General features: G+C 43.8%; 1 protein-coding gene across 4 annotated transcripts; it reads left to right on the top strand.

Moving 5' to 3' along the window:
- Positions 1-3218: 3218 nt before the first annotated feature.
- On the top strand, positions 3219-18430 carry pitpnc1b (phosphatidylinositol transfer protein cytoplasmic 1b). 4 transcript variants are annotated; one of them, XM_076736256.1, is made up of 10 exons: positions 3219-3835; positions 7584-7732; positions 10262-10350; positions 10597-10604; positions 10758-10829; positions 13137-13229; positions 14042-14197; positions 15126-15189; positions 15416-15502; positions 17063-18430. In XM_076736256.1, exons 1-10 carry the CDS (start codon positions 3788-3790, stop codon positions 17218-17220), a joined length of 924 nt encoding a protein of 307 aa, XP_076592371.1. In that variant the 5' UTR covers positions 3219-3787; the 3' UTR covers positions 17221-18430. The 4 variants fall into 4 exon arrangements, with proteins under 4 accessions (XP_076592371.1, XP_076592369.1, XP_076592370.1 ...); XM_076736254.1 differs by having other exon boundaries at positions 10758-10856; positions 17063-18398; XM_076736255.1 differs by lacking the exon at positions 10597-10604 and having other exon boundaries at positions 10262-10358.
- Positions 18431-18638: the final 208 nt, after the last annotated feature.

Raw genomic sequence — 18638 nt, 5'->3', positions numbered from 1 at the left:
CCTTTGACCTTGGCTTGTGACCACACCTTGAGATTGAAGAGCCAGTAATGCAGCGATGGCAGCTGGCCCACCAGTTAATGATCCTCCTCTTCCTTTTTCCGGCTTAATACAGATCCATATAGCTCACCGCCATCGCAGCATTGACACATAGCCACATGCACACACACACACACACACACGCATTGTCTTTCTACCAAACACACGCACGCACATGAACACAGGCGGGGCAGGAAACATAGAGGTCAAAGAACGCCTCACCAGTTTTCTAAGTGCACCCATTCATTTTTCATTTAATGATGTGAGGGGATGTGAAAGGTGTAAGCACCGTGATGAAGTCCCCTCCAATTCCATCACCGCCCGCTCCTTCGTCCTGCAGGACACGAAATAAGGACGGCAGCTCTGACCAGGAGTCGAGATTCAAAATGTTTCAGTCAGGTTAAAGCACTGCACCACTTCCTCAGCTGCATTTTAGCTCTCAGTGTCGCAAGATTCATTTTGCAGTTCATCACAAAAGCAATACATTGACACTGTGGTGCTGAGATTTCATTGTATAATCAATCATAGTTCTCTAACGTAAACATGTGGCCAGGATATTTTTTATTTCAAGTTCATAGAGTAAATCATAAAATGGTGTGTTGTGAGTAGGAAAACTTAAATCATGAAGAAGAAAGCTTGAATTTCAATGTCAGCTTTGAAAGTTTGATATTTATCAGACTGAACCAACGCTGAGCTGCCGTACATGAACTGCTACGTCCACAGTTCCAGTTGGGCGACAAACATTTTACCCCATTTACACCAGAACATGAATATCTTCTGGCTATCTGACCTGGATTAGAAAAAAAAAACAAACTTCAGTCAAATGGTGTGAAAGACACAGAGCGGACTGTGATCTGAATGAGATAAAATCAGCTAGCGTAGGTGGTGATCGGATCTCACCAGCGTGTGCATGCAATCCATGCAGCATGACCACATTCTTCAGAAAAAAGATTCACCCACCAAGGTGAAAGGTCACTAAACTCTGCTTCCTCCTGCTAGCTCAAGCTATCTGGCAAAAGAAGTCGGAGGATCTAGCCAGTCTTGCCTTGCCACAAAAAAAAAGAGTTTAAAACTGAATGAATTCCTTTCCTTGACCTGGGATGCATTATCTTTTTCTTTTTTTTAACAACTGAGCCTGCGTCGCCTAACAAATTTGCATTTTGAGATCACAATCTACATCACAATGCTTGCAGATTCAAGATAATGAGAACGCTTACTAATACCAGGTCCCGTTGATCAGATGTCGCAATCCAGATAACATATCCAGAGACAGATCTCATGTTAATACCAGGTGTAAATGGGGTCCTTGTGGCATGTCTTTCCCCTTCTCTCTCCCCTCATTTCCTGTCATCTCTCCACTCAAAATCTCCAATTAAGGCGTGAAAATGCACAAAAATACATAAAGAAAAGACTACATACATTTCAAATAGTGCTTTGCTGAAGTAACTATAACTAGCACCACCTCTGACTTTGATTTTTTAAAAAGGGCACAGGATAAATCTTGGACTACAGTGAACATCTATTTCAACCCTAAATCAATCGGGAAACCAATCTTTTGATCAGCTCCATAATTTAAAGGATCAGTCATCTGACAGTGCTGCCATTCCTCCCCATGGTTATCATTAACCCAATTCCCAACCCACAAACCGCAATTAAATAATCAATCAAAGTGATCAATGACTCGATCAGCTGCTGAATACACATGTAAGTCACAGCCAATCAAACTTTAAACTGTGGTGACGCATGTGCCGTCAGAGCTGTGTGCGCGGTGAGTCCAGGGAGAATCAAGCTAGGGACGAGCAGAGCACACCTCGGCTCTCGTAAGTGGCGTCCCTTCTCTACACACTGATCTGATGAGGTGAGAGCAAACCCCCACCGGGAATTTCTTTTCACCGCTCTTTGGCTGCGGAGCGGATGATACCGAAGACACGTGAAGCAGTGAGCCATTTTGGCCGCTTCTCAAGGCACAGTGAAGCACACGCAGTCCATCCCTGAAATGTTTGGGAACATTTTCCTGCACAGGGAAATGATTAGAGCAGGAAACATCTGTAGACGGAAAACACTTCCACGTGAAGCGAGTAAAGCGTTCACAAGACGCCACTGATGACATATTTGAATCCACGACTTGTTTATGGTCAGTAGATCACAAAAAAACATTGGACACAAACAGCTCCTGGCCCGCCATGTTCCTGAAATTAACGCCTTCCACTGTGCGCGCACGCATCTGGCAGCGCCCCATCTTCTTCTTCTGTTGAGTTTTATGGTGGTTGGCATCCATAAGTGTCGCATCAGTGCCATCTGCTGGACCGTGACTTGCCCCATCTGGCATTGCCACAGGACGTGTGAAAGGGCACAAGACGGAAATGTTCCTGAGCGTCGCTGCATGCGATGCCTGAAAGGTTATCGCAGTAATTTACCGGAAACTATGTGTCTTTCACTATGAAAGAGGTTTCTGGAAGAGCAAGTGAATTCCACCTGAGAGGAAGAATCCAGGGCGGGTTATTGGTTTTGGCCCTCTGTCAGACTGACCCAGAGAAGCCAAACATCTGCTTCTCTTATTTGATGGGGGGGCAACAATATGTGCTTGGCAGTCGCCATCAGCTCTCACACACACAAAAGGAGAGTGGTCCCGTGACTCAAGGACGGACACGGGCGAGAAATTTTGAATGCTTCAATCCCACTACTCATTGACTAAACACAGATTCAATTAAACCCAGCTGAAGGTCACGAGGTAATACAATGTAAGCGAGTCTGGCGTGGTGCTTAATGGAAGTTCTCATGGCTCTGGTAATATTTAATCCAATGGCCCACCCTGACTACCCCTGTGCATACCCTGAGTGCTGTCATAACCTGAGCGTTGGGAAGGAGGTAAAAGGGGAGCGTGCTTCAAATTCACAAACTGATGTCAGCAAACTGCGTTACTTAATGTTTCCTGATATAGAAACATGATAGATGGTTGTTGTTGAAAACAGTGCTGGCGACAGAGACAGAGAAAAAAGCACAGATAAAGATCAGAGAGAGGGAGGGAAGGGGGGGGGGGGTGACACAGGTGAGGAGGTAGTAAAGTACAGTGGGCGGGGAGTGGATACTAGGGGAGGGAGAGAGGGAGGGAGAAAGGGAGATAAGGAAGGAACAGGCAAAGGAATTTGTGAGGAACTGAAAGCAGCAGAGGGCGGTTGAGGGGAAAAGGGAGGAGCGCCAAGCAGACAGCAAGGTTACACATGAGAAGTCTGAGGAGGAATTAAACAAAGCACAGAGAGGCAGAGAAGGGGAAAGAACAGGTAGAGTTGGTCAGGTTTCAATCTTACCTCACAGCTAATTACTACTCTCTCACTGTGGCGAGAGAAAGCAAACAGAAACTGAGCAGAAACAGCAAACCGGAGGGGCAGCTGAAGGCAGGAGAGGAGAAAGCAGAAGTAACAAGAAGAGGAGGGAGAGACAGCGGTTAAAAAGTCTGGTCCAGGAGATTAATTGAGCAGGAGAAACAAAAGAAAAAAGGGGGGAAGAGACGAGGCTGTGAGGAGTGAGCAAAGTAAGAAAACACTCATTGACAGAGAGGTCTGGACTTAACTCCATGGACTACTGACATCAGCAAAACAAAGAAAGAGGAGCGTCAGAAAAGAGGTCACTGCGGTCCAGCAGCAGTGTAGCTTGCCTGAGCCTGTCTACTATGCAACCAAGACAGCTGAGATAGACAGACTCAAGCACAGACACAGTCCACAAAGACAGTCCTCTCTGTAACTGCAGCACCATGTTGATGAAAGAGTACCGCATATGTATGCCACTGACTGTGGATGAGGTAAGTCTGTTTCCCACGCTCGCACACAGAAAGACACACACACACACACACACACACACAAAGAAACACACACAACTCTCCTGCAACTTTAAAGTGACAGACAAAGGAGAAGGGGGTTTACTTCAAATGCGAATGTGTTGTTTCCACTCGTAATCTTGAAAGTGTTAATGCGCTGATAAGAAAAGTGCCAACAGAGCACACAGACCTCCGGCGGCTGCTCCGTGGGTGCTTTGGCACATTGGGTAGCGAGGTATGTTCTGCACCGACGGGCTCGGCCAATCTGACGGCGCCAATGCACAACACCTGGCCGGCAGCATCAGAGCGCTGCTGTTGTGTCTAAATTATCTTCCCATCTGTCAGCCTCTTGCATGCTCTAGCACTCCTAGCAGCGCTCAAAACTAGTTGGACTGGTTACGGCTTTGCAAGTCCTAAACTCAAACAAAGGAATTAGGCCTGTGGGGTGATAAACAAAGGAGATCCTACTAGAGAGAGAAAAGGCGGGCACACAAGGGAGCTATGAACCAAAGTGCCCTTCAAAAGCCCCCTCCACCCCCTCCTCATTTCTACCTGTTACCACAACAATGACAGTGACAAATAGCAGTCCAAAATAGGATTTACAGTATCAGTACAGGGCACACAGAAACTTGAGCTTGCAGCAAATCCTCTTTCGCTTGAATGTAATGTAAGTTTAAGTGCAGCTTATTTGAGGCAGTATCAAATCGTGACAGTTAGCTCAGTCCAAGCCATTTATAACTTCCTAACCCTTGCTTTATTTTTAAGGGAACAGCGTTGATTTTCAGGTGTGAACTGTCAGTACTGGTTCTGTAACACAGTACAGCTCAGCTGTGTTAAGGAACGTCTACTATTGTACTGCGCTGTGGGGAAAGCTGGCAGGCGGAGTTCAGGCGGTACAGTGGGTTAGTAGGGCTGGTGGTTCCATCCCCAGCTCCTCATATGCTCATGCTGAACATGTCCTTGAGCAAGACACCGGACCCCAAATTCCTCCTGGTGTTTGTGTTCAGTGCAGTGGGAGAAAAGATTCAAATCACTTTGTGTTTGTCCAGTCATCCTGTAACCTGCCTGTAAAAAGCAATCTCGTGTTTTATTGCTTAACTAAAGTGAATCAAAGGGGGATTTAATACGGCTTCTTTGACAATGATCAACAGAAAAGATCTCTCCAAAACGCTTACTTGCACAACAGGACTCACCTGTATCATCACTGGTGCACTGCTGGTCACACAATAAGTTAAATGGAGATCTTCTGTGTGCAGCTGAGGGGTTTTGGTCGAGTTTAGTCATACACCAGCTTTTGGAAGGTCAAACTTTTGCTGTGTCAATACTGTGGCAAACCTGCACCATTAAGATTAAAAAGCAGCAGTCAGGGAAAAGATAAGAAGGAAACTTCCAGTTCTACAGATGAATCACTCATTAAGAAAAGGAAACAGAAAGGCACAGCTGTAAATCAGCCGAGAGCAGGCCGTCCTCAGAAACTGAGACGTCTTCTTCTGTTGATCTGTGTCATAAAAAGCCACATTAAACCTACTTTGATTGAGTGCTGTAAGAAGATAAAACATGAATACTTTTTTACAGGCACTGTGCATTAGCACTTAAACGACAGAAAAGCCTGATGGGTGATGATTCTTCTTCTGGGATGAGCGTAGATGTTATGCTTTGGAGCTGAGCACACAATCAACTGCAAATATTTTAGTTAAGGTTTTCATATGCTTATTGTCTCATTTCCATTGTCAGTGGACAGATCCACAGTTGCATAACAAATTCAAGTTTGTGCTCTTAGCATTTTATCACTGGTGGAAAAAAAAAAAAAGTTGCTTTGAGCTGTACTTCTTTTTAATCGCAAACTCTTTCATTTCCAGTTGCCGTCAGACTGACACTATCAGCAGCGTCTCTACCCCAAACACGATGAGCTATATTTACACTTCTCTGGAATTTATGACAAACTCACTGCTTGTAAACCATCAGCTGCTTTTTAAAAAAAAAGACTGTCGTCGGAAAATGCATGCCAAATCCTGTCAATGAATGAGTTTCTCAACACATCACTCATCACAGCCATTCATCGTGCATAACAGTGATTTACTGAGAGGACAGATAAGGCTTTTCAACTTCCTGCTAAGATTAGTCTCCTAGAAAGCGAAAAAGATTCACAACCTGTACGTGGGAGGAGCTCACCGCTGTGTAGACCGTTAAGTACCCATTGCTTTGATTAATTAAGTCCCATGAATACCCAATAAGTAAATATTGAATGTTGACATTCTACAGTAATTGGGACGAGGAGGAGTGTCACACTGATGTCAGCAGAGTACGGTGAAGGATGGCGAAGTGAAATCTGCCCTCCTCTTTCTCTCTTCCTCCCCATCTTTCTCTGTTTCTGCTTTAATTAAAACAATGCTTTAGTGGCACACCAATATAGGGCAACAAAACAGATTGCGTTATGTGGCCACAGCAGAGCAGCACGCAGTGTAATTTTATTGCTTTTTCATAACAACTTTAAAAACAAAGTTGGAGCGATTTGCAATTAAAGCGGACACAATAGAGCGGATGGAAACAATGCTGAGGAGGAAAAGATGGAGATAGCAGCATCAGTGCAGAGAATGAAGTATTATCATATGAGATGTATGAATTGAGAAACAGTGATTCTGTCAGGCTGTGCTCATGAAGGCCACTCCAGATGCCCAAAGGCCTCGTCCTCTTCAGAATACATGCCCCCGCCTCATCGGCACCGAGCACAAACGGGGGCTGCAGCAGAGAGCCCCATCCACCCCTAATTTAGACACCATGCATCCACCCTCACCGGCCAAATTCAATTCTGGTGCCTGATATGGTCACTTGAGGGAAATCTTTATACACAGCAAGTGACTATTTAAAAAATGAAGAGCAAATACAAAGCTTGCGCCTAAGCAGCACTGAGTAACTGCCTGTCGAGACAAAGTCAGACTCAGCAACTATGGCCGTACCAGCTGCCAGGAGATTTTCTTTTTTTCCCTCACTCTCACCAGCAACTCCTTCCTAGTGGCTGATGGTTATTATAATTTTCTCAATGGAGTGTGCAGTTCATTCATTAAATGTGACTGGATTTTTGGTTATTGAAGTCCTAATTTTAACCCCTTGTTAAATGTCAAGTAATCTTATTTACATAGCCTGAAACTACACATTAGACACAAAGAGCTTTAATGTTTGTACAGTGCACATCATGCTCTATCCTTAGACCCACTGTTCGGATTAGGAAAAACTCCCAAAAAAACATCATGCTGAAATGTTTAGTAACAGCAGAACAAGTGGAAAAGAGTCAGCGAAATGCAATATCCGAACATTGGCCACCATTACCCTCCATTAGCTGGTGGTCATACCAAACCAAGAAAAGGCTGAGAGAACTGAATTCTCCAAACTGAATTAGTAATCTCACTGAATTAGTCCAACTTTTTATTTGCAAGATGTAAAATGTGTGGGTTCTTTCAAAAGTTGCATGCTGTACCATTTTAAGATACCAGAGATGAACATGAGGGCCAACCTGCTCAGCTCCCATCATCCTTAATGCATGACCACAGCCAACAAACACTTTGTGAATGAAACTAACACTGCAGTCTTAATTTGTCACTCTGGATTAGGAAGATGATTTTGCTTCACATTTTCTCACCATTTTCTCTCCCTCTCTCTCTCTCTCTCTCTCTCGTCACCTCATCCCAATCCTCACCACCATAAAAATCATCCTAAACCTCTCGTCGGCCTCCAGTACAGGATTGGGCAGCTGTACATGATCAGTAAGCACAGCTGCGAGCAGAGTGGAGGGGGAGAAGGAGTGGAGGTGGTGAGGAATGAGTCAGAAATTCACCCCCAGCACGGCCAGGGACAGCTGACCGAGAAGCGAATCTACCTCAGCAGGTAGAGTGCATCTCAACTGTGCGCTGTACTAATGATGTACTTACACTAATAATTCTGGAGCCTCATCCTCCAGTCGGCAGCTCAGTCACTGTCGTAACTGAGTGCGTTCGATCTTTGATCTCTTACTTCACTGTAAAGCTTCACGCCCTGTAGATCCGAGCTGCAGGTATGCTGCTGACGATCATTTCAACACACACACTGCAGTGTAACCTGCCTTCATCCAAAGTCCAGGTACTCAAACGTGCTGAGACCTGTACTGCAGGGTTACTGTGAAAATGTTATTGTGCAATGAGCTCATCATCAAGTAAACCCTTCAAGTGCTCTGATTGTGTAACTACAGACTTCCAGCTGAGAAAAACACATTCACGTCATCCTGATGGCCGCAATTACAGGATATGTGGGAGTTTTTAGACTGATATTTTCCCTGTAGTGTTGAAAATATGTCTGTTTCCAGTTCAAGGCATCAGGGGCTACTCACACCATAACCATGTGTGCTATTAGATGTTATTTGTTAATAGTTAATTATACGCAGTGGCTGTAAGCAGACATAAGGACATTTGTAAATGAAGGAATACCTCGACATTTTGAGAAACACCCTTATTCACTTTCCGGCGACGAGACACATGAGAAGATCAGTACTACTCTCGTTCCTGTATGTTAAATACTGTAGCTGGAGCACAGTGTTATAAATAGCGGACGGAGCCGCAGTGACTTCCCTCATTGGTTTGTGGACTACTGTTTTGAAACCCTGAGATGGCATTATGGCCATCTTCAGTCAGAGTATTTGGACGAGCTGGGAAGGATACGCACTGCGACGCCTCTGTGCTGACTGCATCTGACTGAGGACCAGACGATACTCCATGGTAGCAACTTGTTAATCACAACACAGCAAGACTAGCAATCAGACTTGTTTTTGCAACCAATGGAGTCGCCCCCTGCTGGCAGTTACAAAGAATGCAGGTTTAAGAAACTTCTGCATTGGCTTCAGTTTTCAGACCTAGAGGCTCTTATACTGTCAGGAGCGGGAGCCGGCAGCTGGTTAACTTAGCTTAGCAGACAGACTGCAAACAGGAGGAAACAGAAAGTCTGGCTCCGTCACAAGGTGACAAAATCTGCCTGTACCAGCAGCACTAAAGCTCTCTAATTAAAATGTTTAATCTGTAGAAAAAGTCTTTGCTGTGCTGTTAGTTGGCCGGGAGCAGTTTCCAGGCAACTCCAGACTCCAGGAAGTTACTGCTTGAACCCTCGATACAGTCCAGCACATAACCCTCCATAAAGCAGTAACATGCAGGTGGATTTTGTTACCTTTGGACAGTCAGGCTAGCTGTTACTCAGTGTTTCCAGGCTTTATGCTAAGCTAATCAGCTCTTTGCTGTAGCTTCATATTTACTGTACACACACAAGTATTGATGACTAATCTTACTCTCCACCAGAAAGCAAGAAACTATTTCAAATTTCTATTGCTTTAATGTATTTGACTCGACTCCCCTTATAATTTATTAACCAGATGTGTATTATAATTATTTATTATTATTTATTCATCTAAATTCATTCTAAATACTTCTCCACTCTCCATGACAAGTACACACCTCCATATTCTCCTGAAGGCTGTGAGATGTGGCTAAAGCTGGAAGAAATCTAGTAAGGTGAATTTTGTTAAAACTGTTTCCAAAGGTCAAGCGTGAACATCTGTGAATACATTAACAATCACTTGCAAATGTCCTTATATCCAACACTACGCTGACACATTATTGCTTGAAGCTTAAGCACAAGGGATTGTGTTTTTCCAAAATTATTTAACCACAGCAGAAGATCAACAGTCCTCAAAGTAAACAAGGAAGTGTGTGAGATATGCGGCGACTGAAATGTTGTAATGATTGTTCAATTTGGAGCTGGATGCATGACCGCAATCACCGCGTAATTGTGCTGACAGCATGTTTATTTGCTTTGTGCTCAGGGTGACAGTCCATTAATCAATGAATTGGGATTATGGTGAAAGCCCAGCATTAAAAACAACCCGAATTCTCTTTTAACTCCAAATTCATTTCCTAACCCTGAGCTAACCTCACTCATTACCCTAATGTAACCCTAACTCTTATTCTAATCACCACTATAAACCCAAGGCCTAATCCTAAAATAAACTCTTAAAGAAGTAAAGAAATGTTCTCACTGTGGAGGATTTTCCTAATCTTTCTGTGCTTGTGGGACACTCGGTCCTCATTAGAAAAGATATGCCGGAACACACCCACGCACATCCACATACCACACACACACATAGGTACAGTGAGTGAAAAATGTATTCTACCTCAATCATGTTCTGACATGTGACCTAGAAGCTAGAGTAACAATTCATCACCACAGGTGTAATTGGGAATGAGTCATACAAATGAACGCTGGTGAGAGTAGCCTACAGGTAATCTGGCTATAAATGGCACAAAAACCACTTAGGATCTCTCTGTCTCCCTCTATAATCTCTCTCTCCTCCTCCTGCACTCTCTGACTGTGACTTTGACCTGTTTCGCTTTTCAGTAAACTGCCATCCTGGGCGAAAGCAATCGTCCCGCGATTCTTCTACGTGACAGAGAAGGCCTGGAACTTCTACCCGTACACCATCACAGGTGTGTGTGTGATTGAGCGCCTTTGTTTGTGTTAAACATCAGGTGCCTTTCACCTCAACGCATTATATAAAACTTATTTACTCTTAACAGCTGGTTTTCCAGCCGGTTTTCAAATATTTATCACTCTGTATGCATGTATTCCCCTGCGGTAACACGTATGTGTGTGAGAGCAATTGCGTGCTCATGCATGTATGAGTAACTAATGTTGTTTCTCCCTATCCATATTGAATGTCCCTGGTGCTGCAGAGTACTCAGTAAGTATTCTCACACATCATTTACTGTACATGAATGCAACAGAGCTCATCTCTTTCCAGTATCAGTGCATCTAATCTGCAGCCTCCCTCCACTCTCCCTATCTCTGCCCTCAACCCTCTTTTCTCCGTTTTTACCTCCCGTCACCCCCGTAGGTGTCATTCCTCCCCAAGTTCAGCATCCGTATTGAGACGAGATTCGAGAACAACAACGGCGATAACGTCAATGTGAGTATGACGGAGAGGGAGCGAGAGGTGAGCGAGATGGAGTGATTAGGGAAGGAGGCGGGGGGGAGTGGGGCAAGGGGAAAGAGAGAAATTGCAATTTTCTATGCAGCACAAAGAAAATGTTCATCAGACTGATGTTCCCATTACAAGGAAAACAAGCAAAGCACCAAGTGCAGTCTTGGCAGATCTATTAACCAGACACGCAACGGCCATGAGCACGGCTGCCACGCTGCATTTTGTCCAAGGCGAATATACATAAGCACACACACACACACACACACACACACACACAGAATTTCAAAAAACAAATGCAACTCTATCTGACCTTGTGTCTGCACTTTGTAATCAAAGAATCGAGTCAGGTAACCAGAAACAACATGTCAGAATATGAACACAGGCTTGCGGAGAGAAATGTGGTGAATCTTGTTTCATGTCATGTTACAGGTTAGTTTCAGGTTACACAACTTTATTCAACGAACACACATTCACTGAGTACTGAACACGAGCTGCACACATCACCACGTAAGCTTCAGCGCCCAGTGGAGGAAAGTACTGAGCTTTGAGTAAATAATCAGGTTTTTTTAATGCTACTTTATATGTTTACTACATTTTAGAGGAGGATTCTCTTCCCTCCATTACACAGTATTTTACACATTAGGTTTTACATATGACGCATACGAGGATCTTATGAAATATGATGCTTTCCTATACATTAAATTGCCCGACAGTGTATACAATGAGATCTGAATCAAGTAGTCAATTAAAATGAATTGTGAGCTATTTCAAGCATCTTTTCTTTGGACATTTCACTGTCAAATGTGAGGATTTGCTCCTTTTTCTTGTTTAAGGTGCCACATTTTCGCTGTTCCATGACGTTTAATAAACCAAACAATCAATCAATTAATGGAGAAAGTAGATTAATAAATAATGAAACTAATCACGAGTTGCTGCCCTACAGAATATAGTTTTAAAAAGCAGCTCTTCTTCAACCAAGTAAACAGTAAAATGCAGCTGTGTTAGTAATAATAATCTAATGGCATCATTTATAATAGTAAAACAGTCACAGGGGCAGTTTTTCTGCATAATTAATCCTTGTGCCTTTGATACTTTAACCACATTTTCCTGATTTACTCTTTCTTTTATTTTTTATATAAGTTAGAACACCACGTACACGTAAATGACAGAGAAAGCTGTCCTGAGCTCATGCAGTAACATCCTTCATCCAATCATGTGTTCACAAAGTGTTGAACCTCTTGTGAACGACTGAGCCTTTCCAGGATGCCCCTTTCATACTCAATCACGATACGATCACCTGTTAATGAACCTGTTTACCTGTGGAATGTTCAAACAGGTGTTTTCGGAGCATTCCACATCTTTCCCAGTCTTTAGTTGCTCCTGTCCCAACTTGTTTGAAATGTGCTGCTGGCCTCAGAATGAGCACATATTTACAAAAAGCAATGAAGCTGATGAGTAAAAAATGATCACATTCTGTTTCATTTCTGTTTCACCCAACTTTTTTTTTGGAACCAGTGCTGTAAAAGTCCTGAATTGAAAATGTAAAAGTAAAACCAAGAAAGTATCAAAAGTACAACTAATAAATATGCAGAAAAACGGCCCCTGTGTCTGCACTTTTACATAAGTAATGGTTTTGAGTGATACCACTGTCAAGGTTCTCCATGCCTGTATGAATATCTACACCACACAAAACTCAGAGAGGCAACAACAAGGAAGCCATGAGAGCGTCGAGCCCTGAGCGAACTGTAAAAAGCAACAATGCATGGAGCTAATGCAACACATTCCATAAGAGGGAGCGAGACCTTGGGTAGACACAGTCCGACAACAGCACCACAGGAGCGCAGCAGACCATTATCTAATGGAGGGTTTTCCTTATTTGTTAGTTTTCAGCTGTGAAATGAACAACTTCAGCGGGGCATTAGAACAAATTTTAAACAAGGTCAGATAAAAGTGCACTCTCCCAAGCTTCCCTCCACACCAAGGAAAAGTGTATTCCACTCTCATAACTCTTCTTTTCTCTCTCTCTTTTAATATCCCCCATACGTCCTTGTTTTTTTTCATCTTCCCCTCCTCTGCTCTCAGCCTGTTCTCTCTTAGCTCCAGTTTGATTTGCTCCAAGGGCCTCAGGGTGGGATATAGTGAGGGGTGTTATGGTGTGTGACCTCAGTTTTCTACACAGTTACTCATCTACTCTCATCCCGCTCTCCACTGCGTGAGTGACTGTATGTGTGTGAGAGTATGTCTACCTGCTCTCATTATGCTGTATGACCTCCCCCATCTGTTTGGCTGTAGGTGTTTGGGGACACGCCGACCCCAGCAGAGAACGTGAGTTTCCTGGATATCCTGAGTGACCCCATCCCTGAAAAACACTACAAAGAGACAGAGGTGCGTACTGCACTGTGACAGGCACACGAACATGCGCATGCACAGCCTCATACAAGCATCAACAAATGATTACGGATGGACAAACTTCATCAATAGCTCATTGAGGTTTTGCAAAGGAAAAGCTGTGTGATTACGTTAAAGGAATAGTCCTGCATTTTTGGAAATTAAGTGAGAAGATCAATAACAGTCTCTTTGGAAATAATGGCTTATAATGCACATACGTGGACACGGGCACACAAATGCAAAACACACACCTTTATCCTTATTTACTTTGCTTTACTTGCATGTGCTTTTACTCCTGAAAAGCACATAAATCAGCCATACACCAACATGCCTCCTTTAAATCTGCCTATCTTCATTCCCTCTCCACCAAGGTTTTACACATCTTTACTCCCTTCAAGTCCTTGGAGGCAAAGGTCACTTCTTAGCTCAGCACACACATGCAGACGAGCACACATCAACACAGATGCTTACACGCACATGCATGCACACACAAATGAAAACAGAAAAACGCAAACACACCAATCTCACATATGAAGTGACGCGGTGAGAACATAAAATCACACACTCAAACACTCTCCAATCATCCTTCGGTCACAGATGCATAATGTGTGTTATCACACTTTCCTCTTCAGGTCTGTGTTGAGCAACAATCTGCTCACACCTCTGCACACATATTGCCCCACATACACACACACACACTTGCAGTACACACATACACATCCATAGTTTCCCCCTGAAGACGCCTCACAGGGCCAAAGTTTCTGCAGACTCAGCAAATAGTGTATAGACCCACTGTTTGCTCTGTGCAGGACCTGAGTCGCTGGCAATCAAGTAAAACTGGTCGAGGCCCTCTGGAGAGAGGCTGGAGAGACGACCACCAGCCCATCATGTGCTCCTATAAGAGGGTAGAGTGCAGCTTCGAGGTGTACGGCTTCCAGACCAGGACAGAGGAGTTCATTCACAGAGTGAGACAGCTTTTTTTCCCATCATGCCTTTTCCTCGTGTTAATATAAAGAGAGCTGAATCAAGATCAAGATGATGTGCAGTTAATGTTACAAGCCCTTCTAGGTGGAATTCAAGGTGGAAAAATTTGAATTTACAGCTAATTAGATTTAATAAAGTGCTCTGCTTCATTCAAGCATCGGTTTCTGTGTTGGGGTCTTCCACTTTGTACTGTGCAGTACATTTACGGTAAAATGAGGATCCTCAACAATCCTGATTGCTGGTTTGTTATTTGAATGTGGCACGTGTTGAGTTTTGACACAAATAAATCATTACCACATTCATTTCCAGACATTAGTATAATTACCAAGACCATTGCCAAGAAGGCTGTTAGGCTCAAATTACCTCTGCACTGAGTTTTATGGAATCCACCATGAAGTCAGATTTATTAGGAAATGTGCTGTATTGTTTTACACCACAATCAGTCAGAAGGCCTCTTTTCTTCTGCCGCAAACACAGTAAAGGTTTTCAAAATACTCCTAACAATTGATGGAACAGCACATGAAAAGATCACTGTCAACACATTCATCCTCCACAACGTAGCAAAGCACTGACGCATGAAGAGCAAAACAAAGGAAGCAAAAGCAAAACTAGCAACGCCCTTTTCCCAACACTGTTTATGTAAAGCACTGAGGGGAATACGGCCGTATTTATGAGAAGGGCTTGGGCAAATAATTCTGCACAGATAAGTCTCCACTTATCTCAACCATGACCTAATTTCTTTAAAGTAATTACGCAAAGGTATAACTTTATTTGGACAGTGACGTACTGCAACATGACCATAAATGCACCACTTCACACACACTTCAGAGTTCAAAGCACCATGCTGCATTTTTCTTCACACTGTATGATTTGTTTCTTGATCTGTTTTTGTTTCTGTTATTACATCAGAACATCCGGGATATTCTACTGGTTGGCCACAGGCAAGCAGTGGCGTGGATAGACGAATGGCATGGTGGGTCCGAAATAATGCATTTCACATGTTACAGATACACAACATTCAGGACAATACAGTTGGACTTTGTTGTATTTTTAACTATGACTTTACCCTCAATATATGCCCTGTGAAATTAAATACATATTTCATACTCTGGTCTGATACTGTGCATATGTATGTGTGTGTGTGTGTGCGTGTGCGCGCGTGTGCGTGCGTGTGTGTGCGTACTTTGCATTCCCCACAGGGCTGAGTCTGGAGGAGGTGAGAGAGTACGAGCAGGCGATGCAAGAGAAGACCAACAGCAAAGTCAAAGCCAACCAGAACAACACAGGTGAGGCTGCAGCTCCTGACCTGCACTGTGCTGAAATACCACAGAGGACGGGAGGGGAGACAGATGGGGGGAGGGGAGAGAGAATACAGCTGGATATGAGAGCGCTGAAGGTAGATAGAGGTGAGAACAGTGAGAGTACATGAAAAGAGCAGCAAGTTTGAAATGTATGTTTGTGCTGTAATTATTCTTGCATTTAATTTCAGCATAATAAACAGGCAGGAGATGTAGATGTACAGAGGAAGCACAGAGAGGCAAAAACACACTGATTCCACATCCCAGATCACTGGGAATGTACAATAAATCTGAACAGGTGTTTTGTGTTTATTTTGCCATGTCATCCATCGCTGTCAACACACTGCAGAACAGTATAAATGAGTAACTCCGTAACGCTAACAGGCTTGAACAGAGGCTGGTTGCACCACTAATGCCTTAGCTGTGCCCTACAAGTACCCAGATGGCTGGTGTACATCTGTGGGAGAAAAATGGAGAGGGAAGAGCAGTCAGGAGGCATTTCACAACACAAGGAGCAGCAAGGAGGGAGAGACAGAGGGTGCATGCCCAGAAAAGGACGACGGAAAGACAGATGTAAGGGGGGGAGAAGAGCGTAGGCTGGCTCATGAAGTGATAATGCCACTGCGTCGGTCTGATAAACAGTGTAATGCAGCCACCTGCTGAACCCTCTCCATCACCAGACCTCTCAACATAAATAACCAACCATTGCAGCACTTAGCTGCAAATGTCAGCCCTGGTGGGGGTCTGTGGCTGGGCATATGTGTTGTGTATGTGCAAGTGTGTTTTGTGTGTATGTGTGTGTATGGTCACCCTGCCCCCTGCTGGTTCATCTGGTGAACCTCAGCTGGATCTGAGAGATATCAAAGGTACAATTCCCAGTATGGCTTGTAGCATCTCGCCGCCTGTGCCCTCTCTCTCTCTCTCTATCACACACACACACAAGCAGTGAGTGTGTGTGTGTGATGATGAGAAGCATCAAGCTGCAACAAATCTGCAGTCATTGCTCAACCTGCTGCAGCTCGCTGCACCGCCGTGACCCCCTACAGGCCGGATGCTGCTACTGCATGCATCTCTGCACAGACCCAATAATAGTTTCATTTCATTCATCTGCTGCAATAAAAGCAAATGGATGTCATTTACTCCAGAGTCTAACAAAACACCAGGTGTGTGAGCTGAATACCAATACGAGATTTAACTAATGCGAATCTTAAGTGTACAACGCAGATCTTAAGTACTTAAATAAATTGAAAACTCAAACCCATTTCTGTTTCTCCTCTTCCGTTCTGCCTCTTTCGCTTCTCTTCCTCTTTTATCTCTGTCTTGTTGTTTCTTTCATGTCATGTGTGTCTCATTCTTTCTCCATCTCTTAGTCTCTCAACTTCAATATCAATTTGCTTTATTGGCATGACGCGAAATGCATTTGTGTTGTCAAAGCAAATAGAGGAGAATTGTGGCTAAAGGAAAAAGGAACAATTAAAAAAAAAACTCTTCCTCCCTCTCTCTCCCTCTCTCTCCCTCTCTCTCTATGTATCCATCTATCTATCTCAGGCCCACCGGCTGCCTCTCGTCCCGCGTTCTCTCGCTCCCTCTCAGTGACAGACGAGCGTTCCCTGAAGAAGATGGGAGTGACGACTGCGGCCATGTCTGACCCCGATGCCTCCTCTGTGCCACACAGTCCCATTCGCCTCAACTCTACCCCCGAATGATGCCTCAAGCGCAGACACACACACATACTGTACAGCGCATACACGCAGAAACCAATGTCAAACAGTGACATTAGCGTCATCTTGAGTGGAATAGTTCAATAGTTTTTGGGGAAAATGTCTATTCACTTAAGGGGGTGGTGCCAAATGGGAAGATCAATACTTTCATACCTGTCTGCTAAATATAAATCTGCAGCCAGTAGCTAATTAGCTTAGCATAAAGACTGTGCACTCAACACTTTGCGGTTTTACATAAAATAGTGAATTGTTGTTTATGTGCTTCAGTGTTCGTATGGATTAAACAAGTGAGATATACCGTGTGGAACCATTAGACAGGTTCAGGCTAGCTGTTTTCCCCTGTTTCCAGCCTTTGTGCTAAGCTAAAATAACTGGCTGCTGGCTCCATATTTAGAGCACATGTATGAGAAGCAGCATCGACTTTCTAATCTAACTCTTAACGCTAGGCTGCAGAAACATTTATCTGCAGTCTTATGCACATGCAGTTGCTCTTCACTGCACGTTAAAACAAGACAAATAACGCACAAACACATAAAAACATAAAAACACTTGGTGCCTACTCAAAGACAATTTCTATTGTTGCCTTCGAGAATCCTTCCTGTGTATTTAACAGCCTATAAACCCAGAGCATTTCAGCACTTTCTCTCAGTTCCTCAGCCATGGTGGAGCTCACCGACCACCAGCAGGGCTCCCCGATTGTTTCCCAGCCCAGGGCCAGCAGCCTACAGACAGATGCATAAGGAGTTTAATAGAGTGAATCTAATGAGAGAGCAGAGGAGAACTGGGGAGGCTGTCAATGCTATGGATCTGCTCCCCTCTCCACCTCAGCCAATAGGTCAGACCAGGTGTATTGACAGAGGGCAGTGAGGCGTTGTATTGGTTCCTTGATCGCTTAGCTGAGAGCTGCAAATGGGTCAAGCCTGGGATGAACTTCAATTATGAGTCAATGATGTGAGCATTTATAAGACTATTAGCTTAATTTTTTTTTATGAACATTTAGAGGAGAATGAGTTCTCAGCGTCAGGGATCAATGGTGAATTAATACAGTTTGCTGTTGCCTTATTTGTAAAACCATTCAGCTCGAATGAAGTATAAAGGAAATGTATGTGGACATTACAGCACACTGTTCAGTCTTTTGTATGGATTTCATTAATAAATACAACTTCTTTCCAGTGAGAAAATTCACTAGAGTCCTGATATCCGCCTCGATAAGCGAAAAAAATTGACTCACTGCACACATTATCAGCCATGTTTGATCAGTATTGACCTGTAAAGATGGACCAGCTGCTGGCACATCACAGCACTCACATGTAATCTACTCACCAATTTCACACTTGTGTGCCATGTGGAACCAGCGGCAGTGGACATGAAAAGAAGCAGCCATTTGGTCCAGCCTGCTTTGG

This window comes from Chaetodon auriga, chromosome 8, assembly GCF_051107435.1.
Source record: "Chaetodon auriga isolate fChaAug3 chromosome 8, fChaAug3.hap1, whole genome shotgun sequence".
Lineage (NCBI taxonomy): Eukaryota > Metazoa > Chordata > Actinopteri > Chaetodontiformes > Chaetodontidae > Chaetodon > Chaetodon auriga.
This window is presented reverse-complemented; position numbering and strand designations above follow the sequence as displayed.

What these genes read in the sequence shown, in the direction of transcription:
- pitpnc1b (XM_076736254.1), top strand. Translation starts at nt 3,788, where the DNA reads ATGTTGATGAAAGAGTACCGCATATGTATGCCACTGACTGTGGATGAG. An exon ending in TGACGGAGAGGGAGCGAGAG is followed by an intron (nt 10,857 to 13,136) that starts GTGAGCGAGATG and finishes GTTTGGCTGTAG; the next exon opens with GTGTTTGGGGACACGCCGAC. An exon ending in CAGAGGAGTTCATTCACAGA is followed by an intron (nt 14,198 to 15,125) that starts GTGAGACAGCTT and finishes TTATTACATCAG; the next exon opens with AACATCCGGGATATTCTACT.